Below are 24299 nucleotides of genomic sequence, written 5' to 3'. Positions count from 1 at the left end.
TCCTATTTGGGAAATGCCCGCAGCGCAGCATACAGCTGCCAAGATGAATGTACGGAACGCTCTGTCTTACTATAAGTAACTGTTAATGAGGTGGCAGTGCGTACCCTATAATAGGCATGAGATGTGAGGTTATTGCAGTGGTACTGGTGCAACACCCTCGGTTACCCGTGATACGTCCCATCGCAGTATTACCCGCCCCCTCACTTGGTATTCTTACATCCTACATGCGATTCCTCGTATGATAATGCTTATTGGATACAACATCCGTGTCTATCTGTTTTGATCATGCTATTGAGGAAGAGGAAGCCGTAATATGTATTCTTGTAGAGACAGTTAATTAAGTTTGTGTTTCTCATAAGTCATGAGCAATACGCTTTGGCTTTGAGGAGCAAAATAACTGAAACTTATGATAAGACAAAGGATTAAAAGTAGAATAATAAATACTACATAATTATGATACACTAGTCAACAGTGGTGCATTACTCACATCTTTTGTCAGAAGGATCGCCCAAGATCGCCCCTTTCTCTTCTCCGCTAGCCCGTCCGGCTCATAAAGTTTATTGATACATACATTACTTACTTTTTAAAGCATTATAATAAATCTAGCTCTTGTCCTTCTTGTATGAATAATATGAGCCAAACATGGTTGTTTCTATCTACCATACATTTCATCTTCCTTATCTCTCCGGCCATTACTCTCGAGTCAATGGAGCCATTCCCATTCGCACCCTTCGCTCATTCATGCGTCGCATCTCTGCTTCTGTAAGTTGGAACTTCGCACGCCCCGAGTAGACCCCCTCTATTTGTTCGCAGACGTGCCAGATGCGTCGACGATTGGCAATGCTCATCAACGGACCGCGCATAAACAGACGTGGGGTTGCCTCTTGATCCACCCACCGAACGAGAGACTTGTAATCTACATTCTGGAATAATGTTTGCGACTCATCATCAAATAGTGATATTAGCTCAAAACTCCAGGGCATCTGAATTGGGAGATATTGTTTCCAGAATGGCTTGTCTCCCAACAAAGCATCAACAGCTGGTGATGCCAAGGCCAATTGAAATAGGGATATGGGAGTCAACTTATTGCAGATATTGAGCAATAACTCCAATGGAAGCTTCTGAAAAGTATCTGTGCTGCAGCGACGCACGCGATCAGAAGGGCTGACCACTTGAATACTTTTCATCCATCTATCTCGGATCAATGCCGTGGTCTTCTTGAATCTAATCGTTGGGTGAATAACGATAAATTCTTTCCCCGCTTCATAACACCACCATTGCTCATTGGGTGGGCCAGGGTTGCCATAATCGAGCCTGTCTAGGCGACTGGAGAACATAGGATGGGCCTGCATCATGACGCGATAGAGCTTCAATTTGTTCAAGCCATTGATCCCAGCTTTTCCCTCAAGAACCGTGCCAAGGATCTCAAAACAAGGCCAATGAAACGGAAGGCTACCGTCATAAAGGACTACCTCGGTCTCTGGATCAAAGTTGGGATCGTCACCTTCATCAAGGTTGTAGACTTGGGCAGAGTCGCCATATCCGCCAACGCCTGAAATACAGCCACTGCGAAGGTCAGACTTTCTGCGAGTTTCGGATACTAATAATTTTCTTCATTTCTTACACTTGTTCTCCTGTGTCTTCATCTTCAGTCGTCATTAAGACATGAAGATCATCCAACCAGGCTGTCTGTCTTGGAGATATAACATCGGGGTCGTATGAGCCATCTTCTTCTTTATCTTCCGCTGTAATCTCTTCTATGGGTGCTTCACTAGCTGTCCCATCATCGCCTGTCTCAGCTGTTGTATCTGCATGGTCATCTTCTGTAGACTCCTCGGCTTGCGATGAGCTGGACGACTGCGGTTGGCTAATGCCGTGACGGCGAAAGAATCGCGCGCTGCGTGGCTTCTGCGCCACAGAGCATGTGCTAAACGGCCCACCACATATGGCACAATAACAATCCCAAGAACCCATGGCGTCTTTATTCCTTTGCTATAGTATAATGAGATGTGAATATTCACGTCTTTTCGCGTTGGTTAATTCACGCAGGAAAAGTTGGATAAATTTGTTGTCGGGTGCTTACATGAGCAACCTTAAACCGCTTAATCGGCAAATAAATAAATGTGAGCCTATTAATACGACGAGACTAAAAATAGCGAAGGGCTTCTTAGCTCGAGATTGCTTTTAGGCAATCACTCTAATTTTATTTATTAAGCAAAGCTACGGAGCAGATTTGCGAAGGTGCTGACCGAGGAGAGTTGTTTCCAGCTTTGCTTTTATTAATGGGACAAAATGCTAACGCTAAAATGAGCTTAAAAACGATTCGACTGGCAATTGGCTACGGCAGAATAGCTGACCACTTTCACGATGTAGAAAGAACCTCCTTTTTAGTGTTTTATTTGTTGCTTTTTGATGTATCTCAGTGTCGTTTTGGTCATGTTACGATACTCCACCCAAGCTACCTAGTACATACTCCTTCTCGATATCACTTTTTAACAAGGATAGCCTATCACTGTATAATACTTTAAAGAAATTTTAATATGCTCAGTACAGGAGAAAGCTCTATTTCTAAATTCTTAAATGATTTAAATTTCATAATAAGAGAAAGTGGCTATTAAAGGTGAAAAAGTAAATTAAAATATATATAAAGGCGCTGGAAGTAGAAGTAACTAGCCTGCCTGCCTGCCTGCCTGGGGCGGCTTCAATCAAATTAAATGACTTCAAACGATCCTGTTGACCTTGGTCAAACCGGCTAACTTCGATCAGATAGGCGGCTACGAACGGCGCAGCAGTTTTGCTCACTCCTATGAACGCTTTAAGTGAACATCAAGATTTTATGTACCTTCGCTTCGAAACACCAGTCCAAAATGTTCACACATACGTCGAGAACTATTCGAGTGAGGGAAATCCCACTCACAGCTGAATTACAAGATTTGAAGGAATACAAGGAAACATTACTTGCTAGTTCTCCTTCCACACCCTCTCACTACAAGCGCCTATTTAAAATAGGATCTGAAAAAGCTACGAGTACGGAGCCTTGCTTATTTTCTGGCTTTACAAGAGCCTCATCAAATATGGACAATCACCTTTCCAACTACGGCTTTTTTTTTTAAAAAAAAAAAAAAAAAAGCGTTAAAAAACAAGGGAGAATGGGCATGCGACGATACATTTGATTGGCTAACAGTTTTGTACTCTCATGCTTCACCAGATATCGAGTAAGCATCATAAGTGAGATGCAAGATGGCAGCTGACAATTCCAGTGTATGTGCTGTGCATGGTCTCAATGGCAATGCATTCGGCACATGGGCTACGGACGGGCGAATGTGGCTCCGAGATTTTCTGCCTGGCCATGAGCGTTTCGAGAAATCCCGCATCACGACTTTTGGATATAGTTCTATTCTCAGCGACAATAGGAACACAGCCAGCCTGGCAGAATGGGCCCATAGTCTTCTCCAGGCCCCCGTGTCTGCCCGACAGTCTGAAGCTGTATGCAACCCTCTTCCTGCAGTGCTAGTTTCAATGAGGGGCATTGTTTTCCTAATACAAGCTATCTTTAGGAGCGCACTCGTCCTATCGCTTTCGTATGCCACTCGCTGGGTTGACTGGTTGCTCGGTGATCAGGCTGGGCATGTATGCTTTTTTCTTTAATGCCAACTTTTAGCCTTTTAGGCTATGATACAGCTTCACTCTTTTCCCGACCGGTTTCCTGGCTTTTGCGCTGGGCTTTGTGGATTACTCTTTCTCAGCACACCCCATTCTGGAGCCACGGCAGCAGATTGGAATGACTATCTTATTATTATCACTCAGAATATTGGCAAGACCCGAGCACGCACCTTTACTCAACTGCTAGAGTCATTCAATAATGAGCCACGGAAAACGAAAGAGCGTTTTGGCCTAATAAACCCCACACCCCCCTACGTCTGCCTTGGCGAGATGCGCAAAACACGGGTCCTAGCCCTTCGATATTCTGTTGCTTGTCGGCTAATGCACTTCACAGATAGTCACGCTGGACTCGGCAGGATTGAATAACGAGCCGGCGTATGGTGTGGATGGCGCGGATCACAAAACTATATGTAAATACTTGCGAGATACAGAAGCCGGATACGTGCAGATAGTCAACCACTTGGAGCACATCAGTGGAGTCATTGCTAACCGTCAAGAACAGCTAGCATCGGTCAACAATGCTGCTTTAAGAGGGGGAGATGCTCGGGGTGGCCATGCTGAGGAAGCTTCTGCTTTTGGGTGGGGGGGGGGGGGAACGCAGAGGATAGAAGTGTATCGGTAGCAAGTAAACAAAGTGATACATATCAGGGCAGTATATCTGGTGGTAGTGCTACTGGTGGCACTGGACAAGGAGACAACGCTCGTGGCGGTAATGCCAGTGGGGGTAGCATCCAAATTGGAGGGAAAGTAGACCGAAAGCGGTGAAATTGTATAGATGAGAGGAATTGCATGTATGGCTGTGAGCGTTTTATATAATAAAAAGGCTCTTTATAACTTTTTGTATCATGTTTATGAGTCATATTAGCTTGGTTTTAACAATAGATTCGAGTATAATAGCTTATAGTCACGTTATGTTTCAATATTTAATTATTTCAGGAAGTTCATATTCAAGTTTATAATAATATTATATAAAATATAGAAATATATTATATAATCTAACTAAGTAGCATGTGCTTTAATTAATTTGATAACTGCTTCTGCCTTTTCTGTACTTTTGCCCTCCATACCATTATCAGCACCCAGTAGTTTCCATGGCTGGATCAGATTATATCCCCCCGATGAATCTCGATCCGTCATACACTCATACAAAATTTTTTCCATTACCTTTTGCTTCTTTAACTTTTTTATTTGCACATTCTTCGTCCCTTGATTTCTTGATTTCACAAATTCCAAGATCAAGGCAGCCACTCCAGCTACAATAACTGCGGAACAAGAGTCTGCAGTTTCTCTTCGTAGCTGTGCACCCCCTTGATCATATAGACAAGCTCCCTCAACGTTCAGCCCCCATGCACTAATATTATATTCCCCCTCTTTCCCGCGGTTAGAAAACTTGGTCTGAGTGAATACAGGCTCATTACAATAGGCGCCAATCACTCTAGGGTGGGAGGCTGGGAATTCGCAAGAATGGTTGTTATTGCTTGGTGCTGCTGAAACAAATAATACTTCTTTATGCCAGCGGTTAATTGCGCTCTCAGTCAATTTATCAGCACTGTCTAGAAATCCGAAGGGCATGACAATGATATGTGGGCTCCATTTTTCCACAGCATGGTGTATTGCCTATTAAAATGAAGATTAGCGATCTACCAAGTTTTACACGAAGTCCAGAATTAGTTTAGCATTATATCCAGATGAGATTACCTTCGCAACTATTTCTCCTATGCTCTTCCTTTCATTGAGATTTATTGCCACTCGCCCGCAGAATATTCTGGCTCGTGGTGCCGTCCTCGCGAGAACATAGGCCGTGTGAGTGCCGTGGCCGACTTCATCATACATGTTTGGTTCATCTTTAGTAAAGTCCCAGCAGTCTGTAGTGGATATCCTGGCCTTCAACGTCGGGTGACTCAGATCAACTCCAGTGTCGAGTATTGCCACACGGATTTCCTTTGCCTTGAATCTCGCTATGAATGGGTGGGTTTCTTTCTCCAACCGCGTAAACCATAAATCAGACTGGTTGTCAGACTCTGAGATAATTGGCTGATCATTAGACTCGGGGATGTCCGGTTGGATATTGAACTCCGCTGGGCTTGGCCGAACGGCTGGGATAGGGACCTTCTTAGCCAGTAATGACTTCAGCTTGCCCTTGCACCAGTTATAGACCACGTCGCGAATACGGAACCTCCGAATTGGCTCCGGGTCTACTACCTCCAACTTCCATCGCATCCAATCAAGGCTTTTTTTAAAGGGCTTAGTTATTGCTCTGAAGAATTTTTGGAACATATTGAATAAAGGCAGAGAGAAAGACAGCTGATATGGTGAATATGAATCGAGCTTATATATTGGCTTTCTATATTCTGTTGAATAAAGCTAGAGAAAAAAGGCAGGCTATGGCGGTTTTCGCCATAGCTATATATAATACAAAATTTCATGCCGTAACTGCTAATTTATACCTAACATAATGTCGGCCCAACTTGTTATTACACGAAGCATTTTTCTCTAAGTAGTCGCAATATGAATAATACTAACAATCATTAAACCCATTTTTTTCAAGCTCTTGTAAAATGTTTTTTATCATGTCGGGTGTTGTAAGTCAAGGCTCTACGCCCTGTTTACATTGAGTGCATGTATACACGTAGTCAATCCCGTCGTATTAAGGGTGCATAAGTTTCGCTTACTATTATTGATTTGCCATATGAAAGAGCTTTGTGAGATAAGGCAGAAAAGCTGCTCAGCTTCCGATGTCAACGTGGCCCAATGGCAACTTATTATCACGCTTTTCGGTGATCTTGTGGATCACTTTCTGTAACCACAGATGGGATACAAACGCTTGTCGCATATTTGTTGTTGGCAATTGGTTATGTAAATGGCCTAGGCTGCGGGACTTGGGCTGCAAAAGAGTGGGGGAATATCCGGTGCTCATACTCAAAAATTTGGATTTGGAAACAAAACACATCCGACTGTTAGATGATGCCTTAAATGGGGCCCTATCTACCATCCGTACGTTAATATACCCTATTAACTTTGTTTTAGGATCTCGCGTGACTGAATTTGCATTAAATAGTACTAGTATGATTTGGTATTGTATCAGCGAGTTGGACAACTAGCCACGTTGTATAGGTATGTTGTGGTGTGAAAGTCGGCTATTGTGATTGCCTGTTACACTGCTCATTTCAAGTAAATTTAGATTAAAAATGAGTTGTTTATTTTAAGTGATCTACCTCATGAGTCAGATTATGATCTTGTGACTCCATGCGCGGTTGATTGCACAATTGAGCCTCGCTGTGCCCTCCACACGTAACACAGCCTGCTTCGCTTCCGTCTACATCATAGATAATAAAATAAATCAACAGCGTCACAGTAATATACAAAAGAATAGGTCGCCTCTCAGCAAAACCTCGTTCTTAATGATCATGATCAATCTGCGCTTTCACAACTTCAAACCTCCTTTGATACCCAGAGGTTCAGTTAGGTGAGTAGGATTCTAAAAATCCATTTTCTATCATAGTTAATATAAAATAGCCAATCTAGCCAAAACATTTTAAGATCCAGGCATCGTCACCACAGTATAAAAAGAAATGCAAGAAGAGATGAAGCAGAACCCCTCAGAGAGCATTCAATTAGTATGGCCTGATGACTACGTGTCAGTTGATCCAAGTCACCAATCTCCGTGTGGCGACCAAGAGAGCAATAACAACGATTTTTGCCAATTATCAAACTGTCAAGAAGAAGGGTGTGTAAAGAGACGTACATTCTTCCGCCCTCAGGTGACAATTAATGTGTTTAATAATGGAGGATCAAGCGCTGGAGGTTCAGGTTCAGGCGGATCAGGATCAGCCACAGGTGGATCGGCAACCGGTGGTAATGCAACTGTTGAAGGCAATGATTTACATGCAGGCGGAGATCGAGTCTCCTTTCTCGCTGAGCAGCTTTCAGACTTATCCAATAAAGTAGAACAGCTTTCCTCACAAGGATTAGCTCAGAGGCTTATTATTAATAGCGGAGTATGGGCCACGACAAAAGTACGATCTCCAAATGAGCCTCGAAAGGAAACGATAGGAAAGATTAGATTTGAAAAGAAGTTCAATTCTGAGCCAAGGGTAATAACGAGTATATGTTTTGCAAATGTAGCAAATGAGACAGACTTCAGGGTCAAGGTATATGCTACAACGATTACTCAAGAAGACTTTATGATTCATGCTGATGCTTTGGATGATACCAAACTATACGCTTGCGAGGTTTCATGGATAGCAATAGGTATATAAAAACATGTAGATTTATATAAGTTATATGTGCATAGCTAATTAACCAAGTACACATTATTTTCATGGCTCGTTTCGCAACCTCACATATGCCCTGACAAATATTATTAGGTAAGCAGCCTTTTTTGTCCTAAATAAAAAAGGATGAGTAATTTTACTAGAACGTATTTATTATTAGTCAAGTTGGTGGCGTATATGACAAAATATATATTGTAAAAATTTGACAATCCTTTTTATAGTGCTAAAGTATATTATGTTAAAATATGTTTTATATTAGCCTTGAATATTCTTAGATAGTAGTCTATATTAATTAATTTAGTAAGTAAAATCCATGTTTGCGTGATTGCGTCTGATTATAATGTCCTATGTGCCGAGAACCTGGCAATATGCCGTTTTATCGCGGTCGTAATCTGAATATACTCCCGTCCATACCATCCGGTCGGCACATCGTGGGAGATCTGGCATCTCTTTGTCACTGTCTAGACACTCGGGCAACGCCGCCTCCCATTGCGCCTCGGAGTGAGATTTCCATGGCTTTGGTAGGGGCCAGTCACTAAAGTGCACAAGAAATGCCATTTTCAGTTCGTTAATCGGATTCCACTCTTCATCCTCATCAGGGGCGAGATATTTGCGGTGATCTTTTGCTCGGAACTCGCCTGTTAGTAGCGCTATGCGTCGGTGGGGGAGAATCATGGCTGAGTCTTTGAATAGCTCATTCATTACTTCCATATCGAACTCGCCGCTCCTCGTAGCTTCAGTAACAATCCTCTCGTACAAGTGATTATTAGGCTCGATAAGCATGAGGTGCGACCCTAGGATCTGCGTTACAGTCCCGTTACTCCGTTGTGTAAGCCAATACGCGCGCGGCAATGCCACAGGCGAATCAGGGGCAAGAAAGAGAGAGTCCATATTGTTGAGAACAAGCGAGTCTGAATCAAACGCTAGGACTCTTGTGTACTCAGTCAGGGCGAAGGCATGGAATTTGGTGAGACTATCGCGCCAAGTCGAATCCCCCTTTTCAGTAGAGAGAACATTGAAGGGACGGAGAACGATATCAGGATGGCTGGATCGAAGGTTTTGAATAGCCTTGGCTTCTCGAGTATTTGATTTCTAATAGGATAATTGGTCAACAGCCAAATTGTACTCTCAACGTAGGATATCCTACCTCGTCATCCCAAGTTTTCGGGTAGATCAGGACCATGTCATTCTGAATACCAAAACCCTTCAAGCGGTTAAAGTTGATTACCTATACCATAAATTTTAGTTTTTGCTGCCATCTTGGTATCCCATCACAAGGTATACTTACGGTATTGCATAAGTAATCTATGTTTGTAGCGTATTGTGCATAGGCGAATCGTGAGACCTTTTGCTCCGTTGTCAAAGGCTCTATTGTTGAAGGCTCTGTTGTTGAAGGTAAATTGGTATCTGGAGGATCATTGTGGAAGGTTGAGCTTCCTAAAGCATTTAGAAAGCTGATGGGAATAGCACCATGCTTTCTCCAGACAATTCCGTATGTTGTAATAGCGATAAAGACAATAACAGCATACGTCACTACTGCAACTCTTCGGCAGGAGACTAGCATAGTAGTAACAACTAGGATATCAATCGCTATACAATAATAAATGAAATCAGAAATGCAGATAAATTTTTCAAAATAAAAACACCATCAACAAAATAGCAAAGTACTTACTCCGTGATCACCGAGTTGTCATACTCGGCAGCACGAGGCTGCTGAGTTCTATACCAGTTCTATTTTTAGCTTACAATTTCTTCATGATGATGACGCGTACAATACGCTCCTCATGACAGGTATTGGTAATATGGGATAGGATGCGCTGCATTGGCGCTAGTTAATACGAGACTTCAAAAAAAAAAACCATCCAACCAATGCCAGCAAAGCTTCAGAGCTTTTTTCCCCTCTTTCAAGGGAGCGGAATTTTCAAAAGGGGCACTTCTGGTGATGACCTGATTCAACATCTTCGGCCAGAGCCCGACCTCAAGTTGATCGCTACTGAGAACTTTTGCACTCAGCATGTTTTACTACTAACCCGATACTAGACTGGTATTATATCATTCAGCATTGATTGTTATTATCTACTATCAGGTATAATTTGGCAGAGACTGGTCAAGTTTCTCCTTTGTTGTAAGTTCTCGCCACTACTCACCATTGCTCATACTCTTACTACAACCTATCAAGGCCATGGGGAGAGATTTACATCTACGTTCAGCTATATCTATATTACTGATACATCTCATTCATAAACTAGAGTTTTATACTCTTATATCCTATTAGACCTTGCATATGAGGCTGTGGTGTTTCAGATGGTTATAGCTTCGGGCGCTACCGCGGTATATGGAGGCTTAGCTTACTTTGAGGATATTTTCCATGGACCGAAACAGCAGGACGAATGATTCTGCCGAGTCCCGCCAATTAGAAGCTGGATTTGGTGAACGGACCAATAAACTCTGCCTCCATTGGCCCCATCAGCTAAAGGAGCAGAGAATTTGCGTACGTATACACCTAAGCCAAAAAGGCCTCGATCCGAATCTCTTGCCCGCAAAGCTTGTCAGTTTTAGCACCCTGAGCAGGGATGTATTACGTACTCCTTGGCATTGTTTTTGGGGCTCTTGCCGAGGGCTATATATGCAGGGGTCATCCAGAATGCTGCAGAAGACATGTCATGTTGGTTGGGAAGACTCTTGTTTCAATTCCATCCTGGCTGTATTTGTTTTGTTTTTGCCTCATTTAACGTTGTTTATATGCAGCTCTTGCGCTTACCTTGTTCTTGCAACTAGGTGGACATAAAGTGAAGTCTGCTTGTGTTTAAGAGCCTAAATATTAGTGAAAGGAAGTGATACGGGCAGCCATCAAACAAAGGAAATATGGGGTAAAGTTTATTTCATTTTTATTGTTATGTTTATTTTATAGAGGCTGAAAAGAGAAAACAGTCTCTTGGCACCTGATTTACGCGCAGTAGTGGGGGGCCACAAAAATTCGCCTAAACGTGTAAGTCGTTAGTGCAAACAGCTCGGCCGTTTAAAGCCGCGCGCACTCTTTCCAAAAAGGAGTTCCGAAATCCATCTTTTTGCTTCTGTGTTGGTAGGAGTTCCGAAATCCAATTAGAGGTGTCTTTTGTTTCTGCTTGACGGTGCTTAGCATCGAGAACGAGTCAGTCGTGACGAATTGAGTTTTGGCCCCTGACGCAGTTGTAGAATCTAGCGCAGCGAGGGGCCGACGTCAAAGAATCCTTCTCAGTAAGCACAGTGCTAGTGCATTCCTCCTTAAGTATATACTCCATAGTGATGAAAAGTGTCAAGTTACATTCATTGAGGATCCATCAAATTGATAACATATAGTAGTTGCCAAGAGAAAATAAATACTTTTGGGTCATATGCGAGTAATCCCAAAACTATTATTGACTTGCTATGTTTGCCTCTTTTTATGAAGAAAAGCAGTATCCCACGCCTAATTCCATCTAGTAGTCATGCCCCACCTTTCTCCAGTAAAACCAATTGTGTTTGACGCGGTTTGATTGGTCAAAATTACGATAAGCTGATAACAATATCCCTGCCAAAAAGTTTCAATTCAAGAAAAAGTTGCGACAAGCATCATCAACACCATAGCTGCGGCTCAGAGAAGCGGTTTTTTATACTAAACGCCAACACCGCCAACACCGCCAAAATGGACAAGCGAAAAGACAAAAAGAAGAATGGCGGCGCTGCTCCTCAAGCGCGCATCGCTGACGAGCGATTTGCCAGCTTCCAGACCGATCCTCGATTCCGTCTGCCGTCGAGGAAGCACATGAAGACGACCGTCGACAAGCGATTTGCGGGCATGCTCAAGGACAATGACTTTACGGCCACTGCGCGAGTAGACAAATACGGACGAAAGATTAAATCCGATGCCAAGAAGAAGGCCCTGCAGAGACTTTATCAGCTGGATGACGATGAAGAGAAGGAGGACGAAGAGGAGGAAGGCAGCTCTGACGAAGAGAAGGCCGGCAAATCAAAGAAAGACGATGAAGACGACGAAGGTGGCAGCGAAGAGGAAGAGGACATTGAAGTTGAGGATGATGACGTCGTGCAAAAAGAGCTACAAGCTGCGGGCGCGAGACCTCGAAGATATGACCCCGCCCGAGAGGGAGGTTTTTCATCTTCTGAAGAAGACTCAGACTCTGATGAAGACTCTGACGAAGAAGCGTTGGATCTTGCTACCGGCGGTGATATGCAGCGATTGGAACGAGAAGAAGTCGAGACCGGCGATGTCACGAATCGGATAGCCATTGTCAACCTCGACTGGGACCACGTCAAGTCAACGGATCTAATGGCCTTGTTCACCAGCTTCATTCCAGCCAACGAGAGCGGCAAGGTTCTGAATGTATCTGTATACCCAAGTGAATTCGGAAAGGAGCGCATGCAGAAAGAAGAGCTTGAAGGGCCGGCTAGGGAATTTTTCAAGAAGGGGAAGAAGAAGGAAGAAGTAGAGGACGAAAGTGCGTCTGACAGCGAGGCTGAAGAGGCTGCAATCAAAAAGCAGCTGCTCCAAGAGGGTGACGACCAAGATTTCGACAGTGATGCTTTGAGAGCATACCAGCTTGACAGGTTACGATACTACTATGCTGTCATGACTTGCTCAAGTAAAAGCGTTGCACAAGCCATCTACGAGGCAACCGATGGAACTGAGTATCAGTCTTCTTCCAACTTTATCGACCTGCGATTTGTTCCAGACGAGGTCACCTTCGACGACGAACCCAGAGACCAGTGCGAAAAGGTCCCTGAATCGTATAAGCCCATTGAGTTTGTCACCAACGCGCTGCAAAGCTCAAAGGTGAAGCTCACCTGGGACACGCGTCCCGAGGATATGAATCGCAAAGAATCCATCAAGAGAGCGTTCAAGGGAAGCAGAGCAGAGATTGACGAGCAAGATTTGAAAGCTTATCTTGCTGGAGACAGTGACAGCGAGGAGGATGAGGATGATGCAGACGGCATCACCGAGCCCGCTGATGGTGAACCCAAGCTAACCAAAAAGGAGTTGGCTCGACAGAAGATGCGCGAAGCTCTGGGTCTCGCGGCCGAGCCAGTGTCCAAAAAGTCCAATGACGGCCCTGTCGGTGAAATGGAAGTTACCTTCACACCTGCTCTATCAGGCGAGAAGTCCAAAAAGGATGAGAGAGAGGAAACAACAATCGAAAAGTACGCTCGCAAAGAACGAGAGAGGAAAGAGAAGAAGCGACAAGCCGCCAAAGCCAAGCGCGAGGCTCTTGATGAGGACGAAGAGGATGATGATGAGGGCGGTATCCAAATTGCGCAAGGTAGTGACGACGAGGAGGATGGTGAAGATCTTGGCTTCAATGATCCCTTTTTCACCACTGACGACCCCGCACCTCCATCCAAGACCTCTATCCGCAAGGAGGAGCGCTTGAAGAAGCGCAAGGCTCGTGAAGCTGCCGAGGCCCGTGACGCTGAAGAAAAAGCCCACCTCACCAAGGTCATGGCTGAAGACGCACAGGATAATCAGGTGGACCATCTTGATCACTTCGATATGAATGAGATTCTGCGCGCGGAGAAGCAAAAGGGCAAGAAGAAGAAGTATCAGAAGAAGACCAAGTCTGAAGTGGGCCTGCAGGAAGACTTCAAGATGGACGTCAAGGATGATCGTTTCAAGGCTGTGTTTGATAGCCACGAGTTTGCTATTGATCCTTCGAACCCGAAGTACAAGGCTACTGAGGGAATGAAGAAGCTGCTAGAGGAAGGCAGGAAGAAGAGGAAGATGGCTGTGGGCGGAGATGAGGAGGATAGATCAAGTGGGAAGAAGAGCAAGAAGGGACGACGGTAAAGCGCTAATAGATTACATGTATATGAGAGTTATATCCTCATGACAATAGAGTAGGGGGGAGTTGGCGTCTGTTTCAAGATGGCGTCTTATTTAATTTTGCATTAAATCATATTGTATAGTTATGTGCATACGGAATATAGGCCGGCAAGATGAAGAAAATACCAAGTCCCCAATCTTTCCGCGGCATGTTTAAATATATACTGTGATGTAAACGATGAACTCTCCCAATACAAATCTCCCCTAATCGCTTAATGCAAAGAACCAATTTAAATGATACCCAGACAATCAACACCCTCATATGAATTCGCTTCTCTATAATTTCTATGGGTATCCGGTACTTGTGTGTTCGTAGTGGCGCTGTCAATCTATCGCAATATGATATCGACTTGAACCAAGTTGAATCAAGTTGAGCCAGTTGAGTCGAGTTGACTCAGCGCGCATCAGCAGGCTTTTGGCCACTCCAAAAGTGCATCTTGCCGTACGCGTGGACTTTGGGATCTCGCATAGCTTGGCGGCACTGCATGAAAAAGACCTCCATTTCGGTCTTCTCCCATCCGAGCATGGGGAAATGAATGGCACCGACGGCGGGGAAGAATTCTTCACAGGCGGTGCGATAGTACATGCCAACTAGACGCATAACCCTAGAAGAGAGCAAAGCGTTAAAATAAGCTGATATATATATATATATCACATAATCGCAGTAAAAAGGCGTAAGCTCACTTATCTTTTGGCCATGTGCCGTATGGCAGCTTGATATAATTATGCTGGATGTTAATGAAGCCTGCCTCTTCCAGATACTGGCCCCCAAAAGCAGCCGCATGAGCATTCGTGCCAAACCTTGCAAACCCCTCAATCAAATATTCGGTAAATCGCTTAAGCGGCCAGTCATCCGGTACTGTGTTGTCGTCAGAATGAACGTCTCCGTCTACGTCTTGTAGCTCGACCCAGCCGCCAGGCTTCATATGGCTAAGATGGTTCGCATCAGTAAGATCTCTATCATATTTAGAGGATCAACGCTTACTCGTATGCTTGCTTGAGAAGATCAACTGGTGATTTCATAACGGGTATCATGTTGCGCAGGTGGACGAAATCCCAGTTATCGCCATTAAGCCATTCGGCTTCCACGTCGTCGATGATAAATGTGACATTTTGAGGAACCCAGGCGGGTTGGATGGGACTCAGGTCGAGTCCCATAACTTCGGCGCTTGGAAACCTATCGCCCACTACCATCTCGTGTCATTATTTGTTCTAACTCATGGTATAGCCAAGAGCAGACAGCGATGTTTTCTCCAGTAAGACTTACTCTCAATAGCCCATAAGCCAGTACCAGTCCCCAAGTCAATAATCTTTTGTGGATGAGTTCCAATTGGCGCATAATATAGTTTGCCGTCTGTCGCCTCCATCATCATGGTATGTAACATATCCTCCCGGTTCTGCTCGGTATCATCATTAGGGATCGGATACCTCCCATGTCGATAGCGGTGGTACCGTCGCCCATTAACAAAACTATGCTGGAGGATGCTAGAATTCAGCGAGGTGGAATCTGAAAAGTTGCTGAGAGATTCGGCGTCGAATTCACTGGGCGAAAACTCGCCATCTTCGTCGCTACCACCAGGCTCGATGACGGCATCTCCATGTAAGAGGCCCAGATTATCTGCCGTAAGCTCCTCATTCAGGTGCCTCTGCTCGTCTAACGGGCCTTTGTCAATTAATCACTCCCCCAGTCACAGTACGAATACGATAAGAGGCATCCTCGCAAAGGTTTCACAACGTCAAATAGAAACAACGCATAAACGCCGAGCCGGCACACTCATCCGGCTGATTTTTTAAAAAGCAACGAGGGCTAAACTACAAAGGAAGCTCACCTAAATGTCCCGGAGGACTTGATTTGTTAATGGGACTCGACCTGGGAGCAGCCCCGGCCACAGAGTCGCTTCGACTGGATCTCTTGCTTCCTGTAGGACTCCCCATGGCCGCTCTGGCAATGGTGGCGTAATATCGTTTCATGCGCGCACGCAGCGCAGAGAGTAGAAGAGAGAGCGAGGAATCCAGAGCGACGCCAATCACGCGATCTGCGAATGACAGGTAGCGGGGTCTGGGGATTGCAGCGGCGATCGCGAAATTGGCCGTGGGAAAGCACAGGCCCTCAGATCGATGTTAGCCAGATCGCAGGGCCAACAGAGCTCATTCGCGGGCTCCAGATGTTGTACCGGATCCAAGAAGCCGAAGTCGATCACGGGTCACTGCAAAGAAATGAAGCTGCTGATGGAGCTCGAGTTGGTGGCTTGAGAGCCGAAAGAGGGAGTGATGTAGGAAGATAAGAAGAGAGAAGGAGAAATGTTCGATCCTTCTAGAGCTGAGACCGGGGCTACAGGCCTTGCCTAGGGCTTTGCATCTTCTCATTGGGCTCTAGCTGGCCAACCCTGCAGAGAGCATGCATATTGCATGCATATGAGGTAGCATTGAGTGTTTGCCAGCTCATTGCGACTCTGCTGCGTGCACTACACAAAAATGCGGAGATGGATCAGATTACAATGGCCTGTGACGGCATCTCCAGAGAATGCCAGATTGCATCTGGGCCGATCGGAACTCGTGAGCGAGAATAAATCATACTCGGGGTTGCATTTTCAAATCTGAGGCATCCAACAGCATTTACCACGGCTCTTAGCGTCCGTCCCAAAGAGGCTCGCTCTGCCGTGTATTAGTATCTCGCTTATTATACTCGATTTATATGCTGCTAGCAGTATTAGGAAGCAAACTTAGCAGTGAAAAGGAGGCATTCCCTTTGGCATGCTGTAAATGAGCCCTCTAATTATGACCTTGCAATTCATGGCTGCTATTCAAATATGCCGCACAGCGATACACACAGCTTGTTGCGCAATCGAGAGGGCCTGGATAGTTAATAGCGCAAAATACGTATGTAGTAGAAAGCAGCATCTGTAGCAGTATGAAATAGGCAACAGTGTTTGCTTTTTTTAAGCGAAATTAGATTTGGGAATAAACTATTCTATTAAAATACTCCGAGTCAGAGTATTCAAGCTATGGTGAGCCGTGCTTACATGAATATACTCCAAGTTCTCGATATAGTGCCAAGCTACCCTAAACGGCACCATACCAGCGGTATTTTTTTTCGACATCTATTTGAAGAAGGAGAGATGTACTAATCCTAATAAAAAATGCTGATACATCTTAGACGATAGGCTTGATTTCGGCTTGATCGTAGTAATTAGAAACACTGGATACATCCTCCCAGTCGGACCACCACTAAAGGCTAGGCGATTCCGCTCAAAACACGACATACATTGACGAGCAGTACATCTCTCCGTATTGCGTTTAATGAGAATGTGTATATAGCTTTATTAAACTTTGACAACCGAGAACATTGCAACATTTATTTATTAAGAAATGCAAATACACACTATTAATTATCGCACTCAGTGGGCCCTCCTCCAAGATTTTTGGCATCACGAGAATAGTTAAAATTATTTCCTAATAGACCTGCTCTTCATAGACTTTAGCGAAAATTTCCTTCTCCCTTCCTTCTTCTTCCTCTCTCTCATATTACGGTTCTCCTATTTTCCTTGCCGTTATGTTACCCGCTTTACGTTGGAATGCTGGCCATCACCTCACCTCGCCACCAGCTCGACTGGCCATGAACAACACTAATCAACCATGATAACTGGAGTCAGTGAAAAAGCCTTTCATTCAGGACCTACTTAATTTCTAAAACTTTACGCCGCCCATTTCTTTTTCGCTAGTATCAAATGCACACGCCTATCTCTACGTCAAGTCTGCCACAAAGACCACATTGTGAACAATGAGCATTGTTGATGTTGGGCCTAGGAATTCCAACGACGGCTTATACTCCACCTCGGATTTTCGATTTGCACGCCAGAACAGGTCTCTGGGTATCTCAATGAAAATAGCCGAGACAGTCCAGACTTTGTGTAGCCTTCGCCTCATGACTTGTTAGACGACCTTGGCCTTGTTAAAGTTTCCCGTGTCCAAGATTGCATTTTGGCATATATCCATATCAAATGATTGACGGGCAATAGTCAGGATGCCAACATTTTTTCCCCCTTTTCTGCTAGCCAACAGCGCCACATTGCAAATATAGCATATAGGTGTTTATACCGTATACTACCGCTGAATAATAGTTAGAGTATGAAAACGCAATAACGTTGGGTATGCGCGTCTCCTCTTGTAAGAAACAACTATCTGTATGTTCTATGCGAACGTATATTAACCAATGAATGGAAAATTGAAGACGCAGTTACAAGCTCTGTTTTCCTGCTATAACTTGCTCCGCACACGTCCAAGGTACGCAAACTGTTTTTCGGTCAACGGGCAGCGAGAGCTCCTCGAGCTAATACCGCATGTAATATGTAACTATAGCTGCGAGATTCGGACGCAATTGCTAGGGGCTTGTGGTAGCTATGCGTTGGCAGTGATGCAATCAATGAGCTTTCGGTGAGGCTTCGCGCTAATTTAGCATCGCCGGCTCATTTCATGTTGTCACACAAGACATTTTATAAGTCTACTAGTACGAGTACGAAGTAGTTTTTATATGCCCAACTTCCTCCCTCACATACTCTCCCGTGTCATTTAGTGACGACCTCCAATCAGTGAGCCACCGGGAGCGGCTAATACTGAGACGGATGGTATCTAAGTCATAAGATGTCTGCATTCAAGTTGATAAATGATGTATCCCAAAAACCAGTATGATGGCGTTATTGATCTCCCTTTAAAGAGCATACATGCACGGCGGCTATACCTATTTGCACGGGCATAGAGCGCTCTTTGCTTTTGTCTGTAGCGCAAATTGACGCACTCCTTTTAGGAAAGCCGACAGGCACGATTCCCGATATGATTGAGCATCTGTGCGCCGCGGCGTTGGTGCTAAGCAAGGTGGATAATGCTAGGCTTCCCTCAAGCCGTTAGCCAATCTTTACAGAGATTAAGTGGGAATATCCAGCATCATTGAGGGTTGGTAACACAGGCTAACAGCTAATTCTTCCATCATGTCGCTACCAGGGGCGCTATCCGCGTGCATTCGGCTGAGATTCCTGCCGTCGCCCCCAATATGACCTATCGTGAAGTGGCTATTGTTGCCACCAGAAAGCGTGCGTCCAAGCGTGCCGCCACCACTATCACTGACTTTGAGGTTATATGGAAGAAAGTCTCAATTGGCATGTCACGAAGCCCATTAATCGCACCAACTTGCCCTCGCCGTTGGCAGAAGTGTTTGGTTGCACAGCTTAACGGTTTTGTGAAAGGGGTATGATTACCCGAAATAATATGCTCATTTCGTTATACAGTCGCCACCGCGCAATACATGAACCCAAATCTAGGCTACGTCGAGTGTTCAGTAGAGCCTAGAGTTTGTTATTAAAGGACGAGAGCTCCTCTTATCTTGTCGAGAATCTCTAAGCCACCACTATCCCGACGGAAAATTAATATCTATATCAATCGTAAATAAATGCCGAACGAGATGATTCCCCGCTAACAATTTAATGGCCTGTATCCGCAAAGTTCATGCCAACTAATATCCTTCGACAAGGGCCTTTTCGGCACTCACAGCCACCGATGAGCATGGATCACCACCTCGGCTCGGATACTGCTGAATGAGATGAATGGAGACAGGAACGCCTCCACAACAGTTCCCCACCTTCACAACCAGCTTTCAGCAGCTTTGGTCGGCCGGTCCACCATGTCAATCGCCGCCGTCACGTCCAAATCACGGGGCATTAGGCGTGCGAGCGATGCTCTAGTTGGATTAAGATTGGGGGCACCAAACATGACAAGCTCATTTAGAAAGTAATGAGCAAAGTGACAGGCCCGTTTGCCCATCTGAGAGACCCTGGGGGAGGAGCAAATGATTGGTCATCCGCTTGTGGTTGAGCATCACAGGTGACTGCAGGGCGGTACTGGGTCGCATCAAAAGCAGGGAGATGAGCACCAGGTAAACAAGAGCACAAAATAAACAAGAGGTGCGGCGTTCTCCGTGTTCAGTTAAAACACTTGCATGATTCCCAAGGACAAGGGAAATTGAGTCAGAGTGAGTGCTACTGTCTATCAGCCACCCATTATGTATTTGCCAACAGCTTAGCAAACGAAACAAGGATAGGATACTATATCCTCCATAGATGCTATGAGAAAAAAGAAGAGCAAAGCCTAGCTTCATCCGCTAAACGCCGCCGCGATCAGGGGCGCCAGAGGCATTTCGCAGCTGTATATTACCGGGATGAGAGCGGACGAATGCAGGCTAATCCGAGTGAGGCTGAAGATGCCCTGTCCAGTATCCTGGACGTGATCCCAGAAAGTGATCGATCTCATTTATTACCATCATCCATTACCTCTGACTGCGATCAACCTTATCGCCTGTTGGTTACATGTTATGCAGCCAGACTAATTCCTCGCCCATCTGAAGCGATGGGACGCCATGATAACATGATAAACCACTGTTACCACTCATGCGGCATAGCTCCAGCGTGCTCGACCTGAGCTGGACAAGCGACAAGGTTTCTTGGCGGACACACGGCCCGCACTGTCGCACCGCGGCCATCGCATTTGTCTGGCTGCTCAGAGGTTTTCACACCTGCGCTAAGATGGAGACCCTTGCTAGTGGCGCTCTAGTTGACCAGGCACGCAGTGTTGTGGTATATTTTACGTTCAGCTTTAACCAGGCCTGGCACCTGAGTTCCGCTGGTTCCTTGCTTGTTTCTTACCGGCCTCAGCTTCCATCTACGTGGTTGGAGCACACTAGGAGTAGTTGTTCAAGCCGTCCTGACGATCAAATCTTAAAGCCATAGTGCAAATTCGAGTGCCATCTTACGTAGTTCTGAACTGAACTGATAGGACAGTATCTGGTGTTAGTACCTTGATTACTTTGTCAACGTCTTTTGACAAGCGAGGGCGTGGCAGCGTGACACAGAGGGCCACCCATGTATGTCTCAGAGTTCCCACAACTGGTGGCTGATCGATATCTTGGACACGTTGAGACTCGACCAGCAAGGTCAACCAATGGAGGACCATAACAATCATTATCATTTAGTTTGACTGAGAAAAATAAATTAAAAAAATTACCAATATTCCCAACTACTGTGGTTGGCAGCGCTGTTTCTTCACAGACACGCATTGTACCCGTGTAAGGGCCGGAAAAAACACAACAACAGTTTTAAACGCAGGGAGCAACTCTGCAACTGTGCGGTCTCCGAGACCTCCCTCGAATAGTGGTGCTGCTTTAGACCTTTCGTTGGGCCCTATGCACGACCCTTGCAAAGGGAGCCCGCTTTAACTCGGCAACCCATGAAAAAAAAGAGGCGTTCGCAACGGCATTTGGTCTTTTTTCCTATACTTCTTGGTGTGTTCCGGGGGAGCCCAACTTGGCTCCCTTTTTTTTCCCTGGTAACCTCTTAGCCGCTATAGCCCGTTCTCATCATGATCGACATGAAAAAGCAAAATACGAACGGCGTTTGTTAGCCGCCACTTAGATCGAGAAAGTCTTATTCCCACCCACACGTGTCGGAGCTTTTTCCCTCTCTCTCTTGCCAGGAACACAAGGAGAGGCAAGGAGTTCTGTATCTCGATACAACCCTTTTTTCTTTCTTTCTTTTCCCTATTTATGACTTACTCCTCCACCTGCCACGAGGTTTCCATGTTGCCCCCTTCCATTGGCAGCCCTCGTCATTTATCGAGTACATAAATCCCCGTTGGCTTCCCTTGTGTTGTGTTGGACAGCCGTTCGCTCCTTTTCTCCTTAGCATCTATTATTCTTTCTTTGGACTTTGCTTTCAATATTTCTCATCATCTCAGTATTCATCAATCTTTTTTTTTGTTTCATATACCTTCGATTTATGTTTCTCCTCTTGTCGATATAACGACGAAGCTTCATAGCAATGGGTTCAGAGTTTGGTATCACCAAAGATACCAAGCCCGAGCTTCGGCTCGGTGCTGTGGGTATCTTTTGGATAGTCTTTGCCATCACTTGGACTGTAATCCTCTTCGGTGGCATGGCCTTCCTCTGGGTTCGACGTGAGATGCCCATTCTGAGGATCAGAGGCTTGCCGCTATCCTTTGCAGCAATAACATTGATGCATGCATACTGGCTGGCTGTTCAGCTCGGCTACTGGTATGGCGCGTTGATGCCTGAAGTCGCTGAGTTTTGGATCATGGGCATCTGGTTCCCCTTTGGCATTGCTCTATTCCACGCCGCCAACAGCAGATTCCTCTATGTCGCCGATGCTCAGAAGAAGTTTATCCAAAAGACTCAAACTCCAGCACTGCCTATGGCCCGCGGAAATCTCCTAGGCCGATGGAAACAGCTAGATTACAACCGCCGAACGCTCATCCTAATATCTACCGGCATGACTCTTCACGTAAGCGAATTACTTCAGATCTCAATACCATTGGCTAACTGAACATATAGGCTATTATTACAATCTTCATGTTTCTCATCTCTCGCAAGTTTCACGACTCCTTTGGTATCCCGGGCACTGAAGTCCACGGCAACAACATGGAGCGAAAGACGGCTCAGGGTCGCGGCTGGGAGTGGTGGCCTTCTATCTTCTGGCAAATATTCTGGGCTTGGGTCTTTGCTCCTTACATCCTCTTCCGTGCGCGTAAACTCCGTGACACTCAAGGATGGAGGTTCCAAACAATTGCCTGCTGTATCTCCAAGTATGTTATCCGATGTGTCTTTGCTATGTTACTTACTAACATCCTCAACAGTCTTCACTCTGCTCCTATGTGGCTGATTGCCTTGTACGTTCCTGCAATGGAGCCTGTCAACAACTATTTCATTCCTCCACAATGGTAAGTCAAATTCTTAAGACCAAGAGTCGACATTTATCTGACTTGATCCAATAGGATCGCCGTGTCCATTATGCTGCTCGAAATCTTCACCGTCTTTGTACCTGTCATCGAAGTTTTGAAGCAACAAGGTCTGACACAAGAAACTCTCAACTCTATCGCTCGCTGGGAATCACGAAAGAAGGGATTCAGCGGCGCCGATAAATCCATCAACTCAGATTCGACGAGGTCCTCATGGCGAATGGGAGCAGCCTCCGTTCACACCACCAACAGCTCTAGCGGAAGTATCTTAACCATGGAGGCTCTTGAACACACATTGTCCAAGAATCCTGAGCCGCTGCAACAATTCTCAGCACTTCGAGACTTTTCGGGAGAGAACATTGCTTTCCTCACAAGTGTCAAGGAATGGAAGGCCACCTACTTCCACACAGGCAAATCATTAGAGAAGGACGAGGGTCTTTCTGTCAAAGAGCTGCCTCGCGAGTGCTTCGAAAGCGCCCTCAAGATCTACGTCGAGTTTATCAGTGCTACTCATGCCGAGTTCCAGATCAACCTCTCCTCTACAGACTTCAAGAGCCTTCAGGTCGTCTTTGAGCACGCCGCACGTGTCATCTGTGGCAGCGAACGCAGCAGCAGCACCGATCCTTGCACTCCTTTCGATGACACTCCTCACCGTGTTGACTCTGAGAGCACTCTCAATATTGTTCGCTACTGGGGCGAAGTTCCTCCCGAGTTCAACGAGAACGTGTTTGACGACGCCGAGCTCAGCATCAAGTACCTAGTTCTGACAAACACATGGCCCAAATTCATCAAGGAGAGGCGATCCTTTGATATGGCTAGCACTATTGAGGCTGGCAGCAACTAAGCATTCAAGCACAACTATCGGCAAAATATGTCAATATTCGGTCTAGAACTATATATCGCATCTTATAACGCGAAAATAATTATGTTACTGTGGAACAGGTATACGGGCTGGGAAATGGTTATTCTTCCCTTCTCATTCTTCGTTCTAATACGCAAGAATACTATTTTATTCTATTACTTTGAATCTTTATATCAGATGCAGGCACTGCGAATGTGAATTTTTCTATTATGTGGTTATGACTTAGAGGGTTGGTTTGAGCGTTTGAGATAATGCTATGAATACCTATAGCACAATGATATCCGTTAGCTGATAGCAAAAAAATAATAATACGTTTCTAATTGTTATAATGACCACTTTACTTAATTGCTCTGTTCTAAGAAGCTTTGGAGGCCTGGAAGTCCCGGAAATACTCTTTCAAGGGTACCTTGTTACCTCTCAGGGCACAAGCAACTCACTATTTCGCTTGCTATGTGAAGTGGAGAAGAGGATCGGCAGTACCAAATGCGCTCAATTAACCGTCACGATTAGATTGGGCTGAAGTCCCCTATTGAGGAAGGAGATTGGCCAATCCGTGCGTTGTGGCTGATGTGATTTTATGAATATCGATTTGCCGATCGATTGAAGATTTCGATTTGTGATGAGTGGTTCCGTTGCCGCGATCGCAGAATTAGAGATTGATCGCCGATTTACAGAGGCGGCAAATTGAGATTTGTTTTTCTCAGGATTTCAGGGTCATTTCAGCCAATAAAAAGCGCATGCTTCGGATTCTTCAATCGCTACTAAACAGTTCTAAACAGTAGGATCCTCCATAGATATACGCAACATGGGCATCTATTTTATTAATTTCGCACTTCATCAGGCACAAGTA

The 24299-nt window shown here is 45.2% G+C and overlaps 7 protein-coding genes across 7 annotated transcripts; 3 read left to right on the top strand and 4 right to left on the bottom strand.

Moving 5' to 3' along the window:
- Positions 1–464: 464 nt before the first annotated feature.
- On the bottom strand, positions 465–2343 carry GGI43DRAFT_403137 (uncharacterized protein). Its single transcript, XM_083205758.1, has 3 exons — positions 2084–2343; positions 1625–2023; positions 465–1566 (listed from the first exon to the last, which is right to left on the bottom strand). The coding sequence occupies exons 2-3, from the start codon at positions 1972–1974 to the stop codon at positions 693–695; spliced, it is 1224 nt and encodes a 407-aa protein (XP_083061165.1). The 5' UTR covers positions 1975–2023; positions 2084–2343; the 3' UTR covers positions 465–692.
- A 271-nt stretch (positions 2344–2614) lies between these two features.
- Positions 2615–4239, top strand: GGI43DRAFT_403130 (uncharacterized protein). Its single transcript, XM_083205757.1, has one exon. It carries the CDS (start codon positions 3241–3243, stop codon positions 3646–3648), a length of 408 nt encoding a protein of 135 aa, XP_083061164.1. The 5' UTR covers positions 2615–3240; the 3' UTR covers positions 3649–4239.
- A 1074-nt stretch (positions 4240–5313) lies between these two features.
- Positions 5314–5940, bottom strand: GGI43DRAFT_383094 (uncharacterized protein; the record flags this gene model as incomplete). Its single annotated transcript, XM_083203333.1, has 1 exon — positions 5314–5940. One exon carries the CDS (start codon positions 5938–5940, stop codon positions 5314–5316), a length of 627 nt encoding a protein of 208 aa, XP_083061163.1.
- Positions 5941–8228: 2288 nt separating this feature from the next.
- On the bottom strand, positions 8229–9612 carry GGI43DRAFT_403121 (glycosyltransferase family 8 protein). The gene is made up of 3 exons (XM_083205756.1): positions 9226–9612; positions 9085–9165; positions 8229–9029 (listed from the first exon to the last, which is right to left on the bottom strand). The coding sequence occupies exons 1-3, from the start codon at positions 9499–9501 to the stop codon at positions 8283–8285; spliced, it is 1104 nt and encodes a 367-aa protein (XP_083061162.1). The 5' UTR covers positions 9502–9612; the 3' UTR covers positions 8229–8282.
- A 1759-nt stretch (positions 9613–11371) lies between these two features.
- GGI43DRAFT_357623 (pre-rRNA-processing protein ESF1) lies at positions 11372–13970 on the top strand. Its single transcript, XM_083202341.1, has one exon. It carries the CDS (start codon positions 11602–11604, stop codon positions 13753–13755), a length of 2154 nt encoding a protein of 717 aa, XP_083061161.1. The 5' UTR covers positions 11372–11601; the 3' UTR covers positions 13756–13970.
- Positions 13971–15850, bottom strand: GGI43DRAFT_357622 (methyltransferase domain-containing protein). The gene is made up of 5 exons (XM_083202340.1): positions 15621–15850; positions 15059–15445; positions 14777–14978; positions 14476–14721; positions 13971–14396 (listed from the first exon to the last, which is right to left on the bottom strand). The coding sequence occupies exons 1-5, from the start codon at positions 15760–15762 to the stop codon at positions 14186–14188; spliced, it is 1188 nt and encodes a 395-aa protein (XP_083061160.1). The 5' UTR covers positions 15763–15850; the 3' UTR covers positions 13971–14185.
- A 5379-nt stretch (positions 15851–21229) lies between these two features.
- Positions 21230–23781, top strand: GGI43DRAFT_357575 (GPCR, GprK-like protein). The gene is made up of 4 exons (XM_083202339.1): positions 21230–22133; positions 22184–22434; positions 22486–22569; positions 22624–23781. The coding sequence occupies exons 1-4, from the start codon at positions 21654–21656 to the stop codon at positions 23429–23431; spliced, it is 1623 nt and encodes a 540-aa protein (XP_083061159.1). The 5' UTR covers positions 21230–21653; the 3' UTR covers positions 23432–23781.
- Positions 23782–24299: the final 518 nt, after the last annotated feature.

This window comes from Trichoderma evansii, assembly GCF_050947405.1.
Source record: "Trichoderma evansii strain SZMC 28006 chromosome Unknown GGI43scaffold_8, whole genome shotgun sequence".
NCBI classification, from domain to species: domain Eukaryota; kingdom Fungi; phylum Ascomycota; class Sordariomycetes; order Hypocreales; family Hypocreaceae; genus Trichoderma; species Trichoderma evansii.
Note: the sequence above shows the minus strand (reverse complement) of the source record. Positions and strands in the feature narration are given on the sequence as shown.

Coding starts and splice junctions, on each gene's coding strand:
- GGI43DRAFT_403121 (XM_083205756.1), bottom strand. CDS start 9,501: ATGCTAGTCTCCTGCCGAAGAGTTGCAGTAGTGACGTATGCTGTTATT. Junction 9,166..9,225: donor TAGATTACTTATGCAATACC/GTAAGTATACCT, acceptor TTTATGGTATAG/GTAATCAACTTTAACCGCTT. Junction 9,030..9,084: donor CGAAAACTTGGGATGACGAG/GTAGGATATCCT, acceptor TTATCCTATTAG/AAATCAAATACTCGAGAAGC.
- GGI43DRAFT_357623 (XM_083202341.1), top strand. CDS start 11,602: ATGGACAAGCGAAAAGACAAAAAGAAGAATGGCGGCGCTGCTCCTCAA.
- GGI43DRAFT_357575 (XM_083202339.1), top strand. CDS start 21,654: ATGGGTTCAGAGTTTGGTATCACCAAAGATACCAAGCCCGAGCTTCGG. Junction 22,134..22,183: donor CTACCGGCATGACTCTTCAC/GTAAGCGAATTA, acceptor CTGAACATATAG/GCTATTATTACAATCTTCAT. Junction 22,570..22,623: donor TATTTCATTCCTCCACAATG/GTAAGTCAAATT, acceptor TTGATCCAATAG/GATCGCCGTGTCCATTATGC.
- GGI43DRAFT_357622 (XM_083202340.1), bottom strand. CDS start 15,762: ATGAAACGATATTACGCCACCATTGCCAGAGCGGCCATGGGGAGTCCT. Junction 14,979..15,058: donor TGGCTTATGGGCTATTGAGA/GTAAGTCTTACT, acceptor ACGAGATGGTAG/TGGGCGATAGGTTTCCAAGC. Junction 14,722..14,776: donor CTTCTCAAGCAAGCATACGA/GTAAGCGTTGAT, acceptor GAACCATCTTAG/CCATATGAAGCCTGGCGGCT.
- GGI43DRAFT_403137 (XM_083205758.1), bottom strand. CDS start 1,974: ATGGGTTCTTGGGATTGTTATTGTGCCATATGTGGTGGGCCGTTTAGC. Junction 1,567..1,624: donor GAAGACACAGGAGAACAAGT/GTAAGAAATGAA, acceptor TGACCTTCGCAG/TGGCTGTATTTCAGGCGTTG.
- GGI43DRAFT_403130 (XM_083205757.1), top strand. CDS start 3,241: ATGGCAGCTGACAATTCCAGTGTATGTGCTGTGCATGGTCTCAATGGC.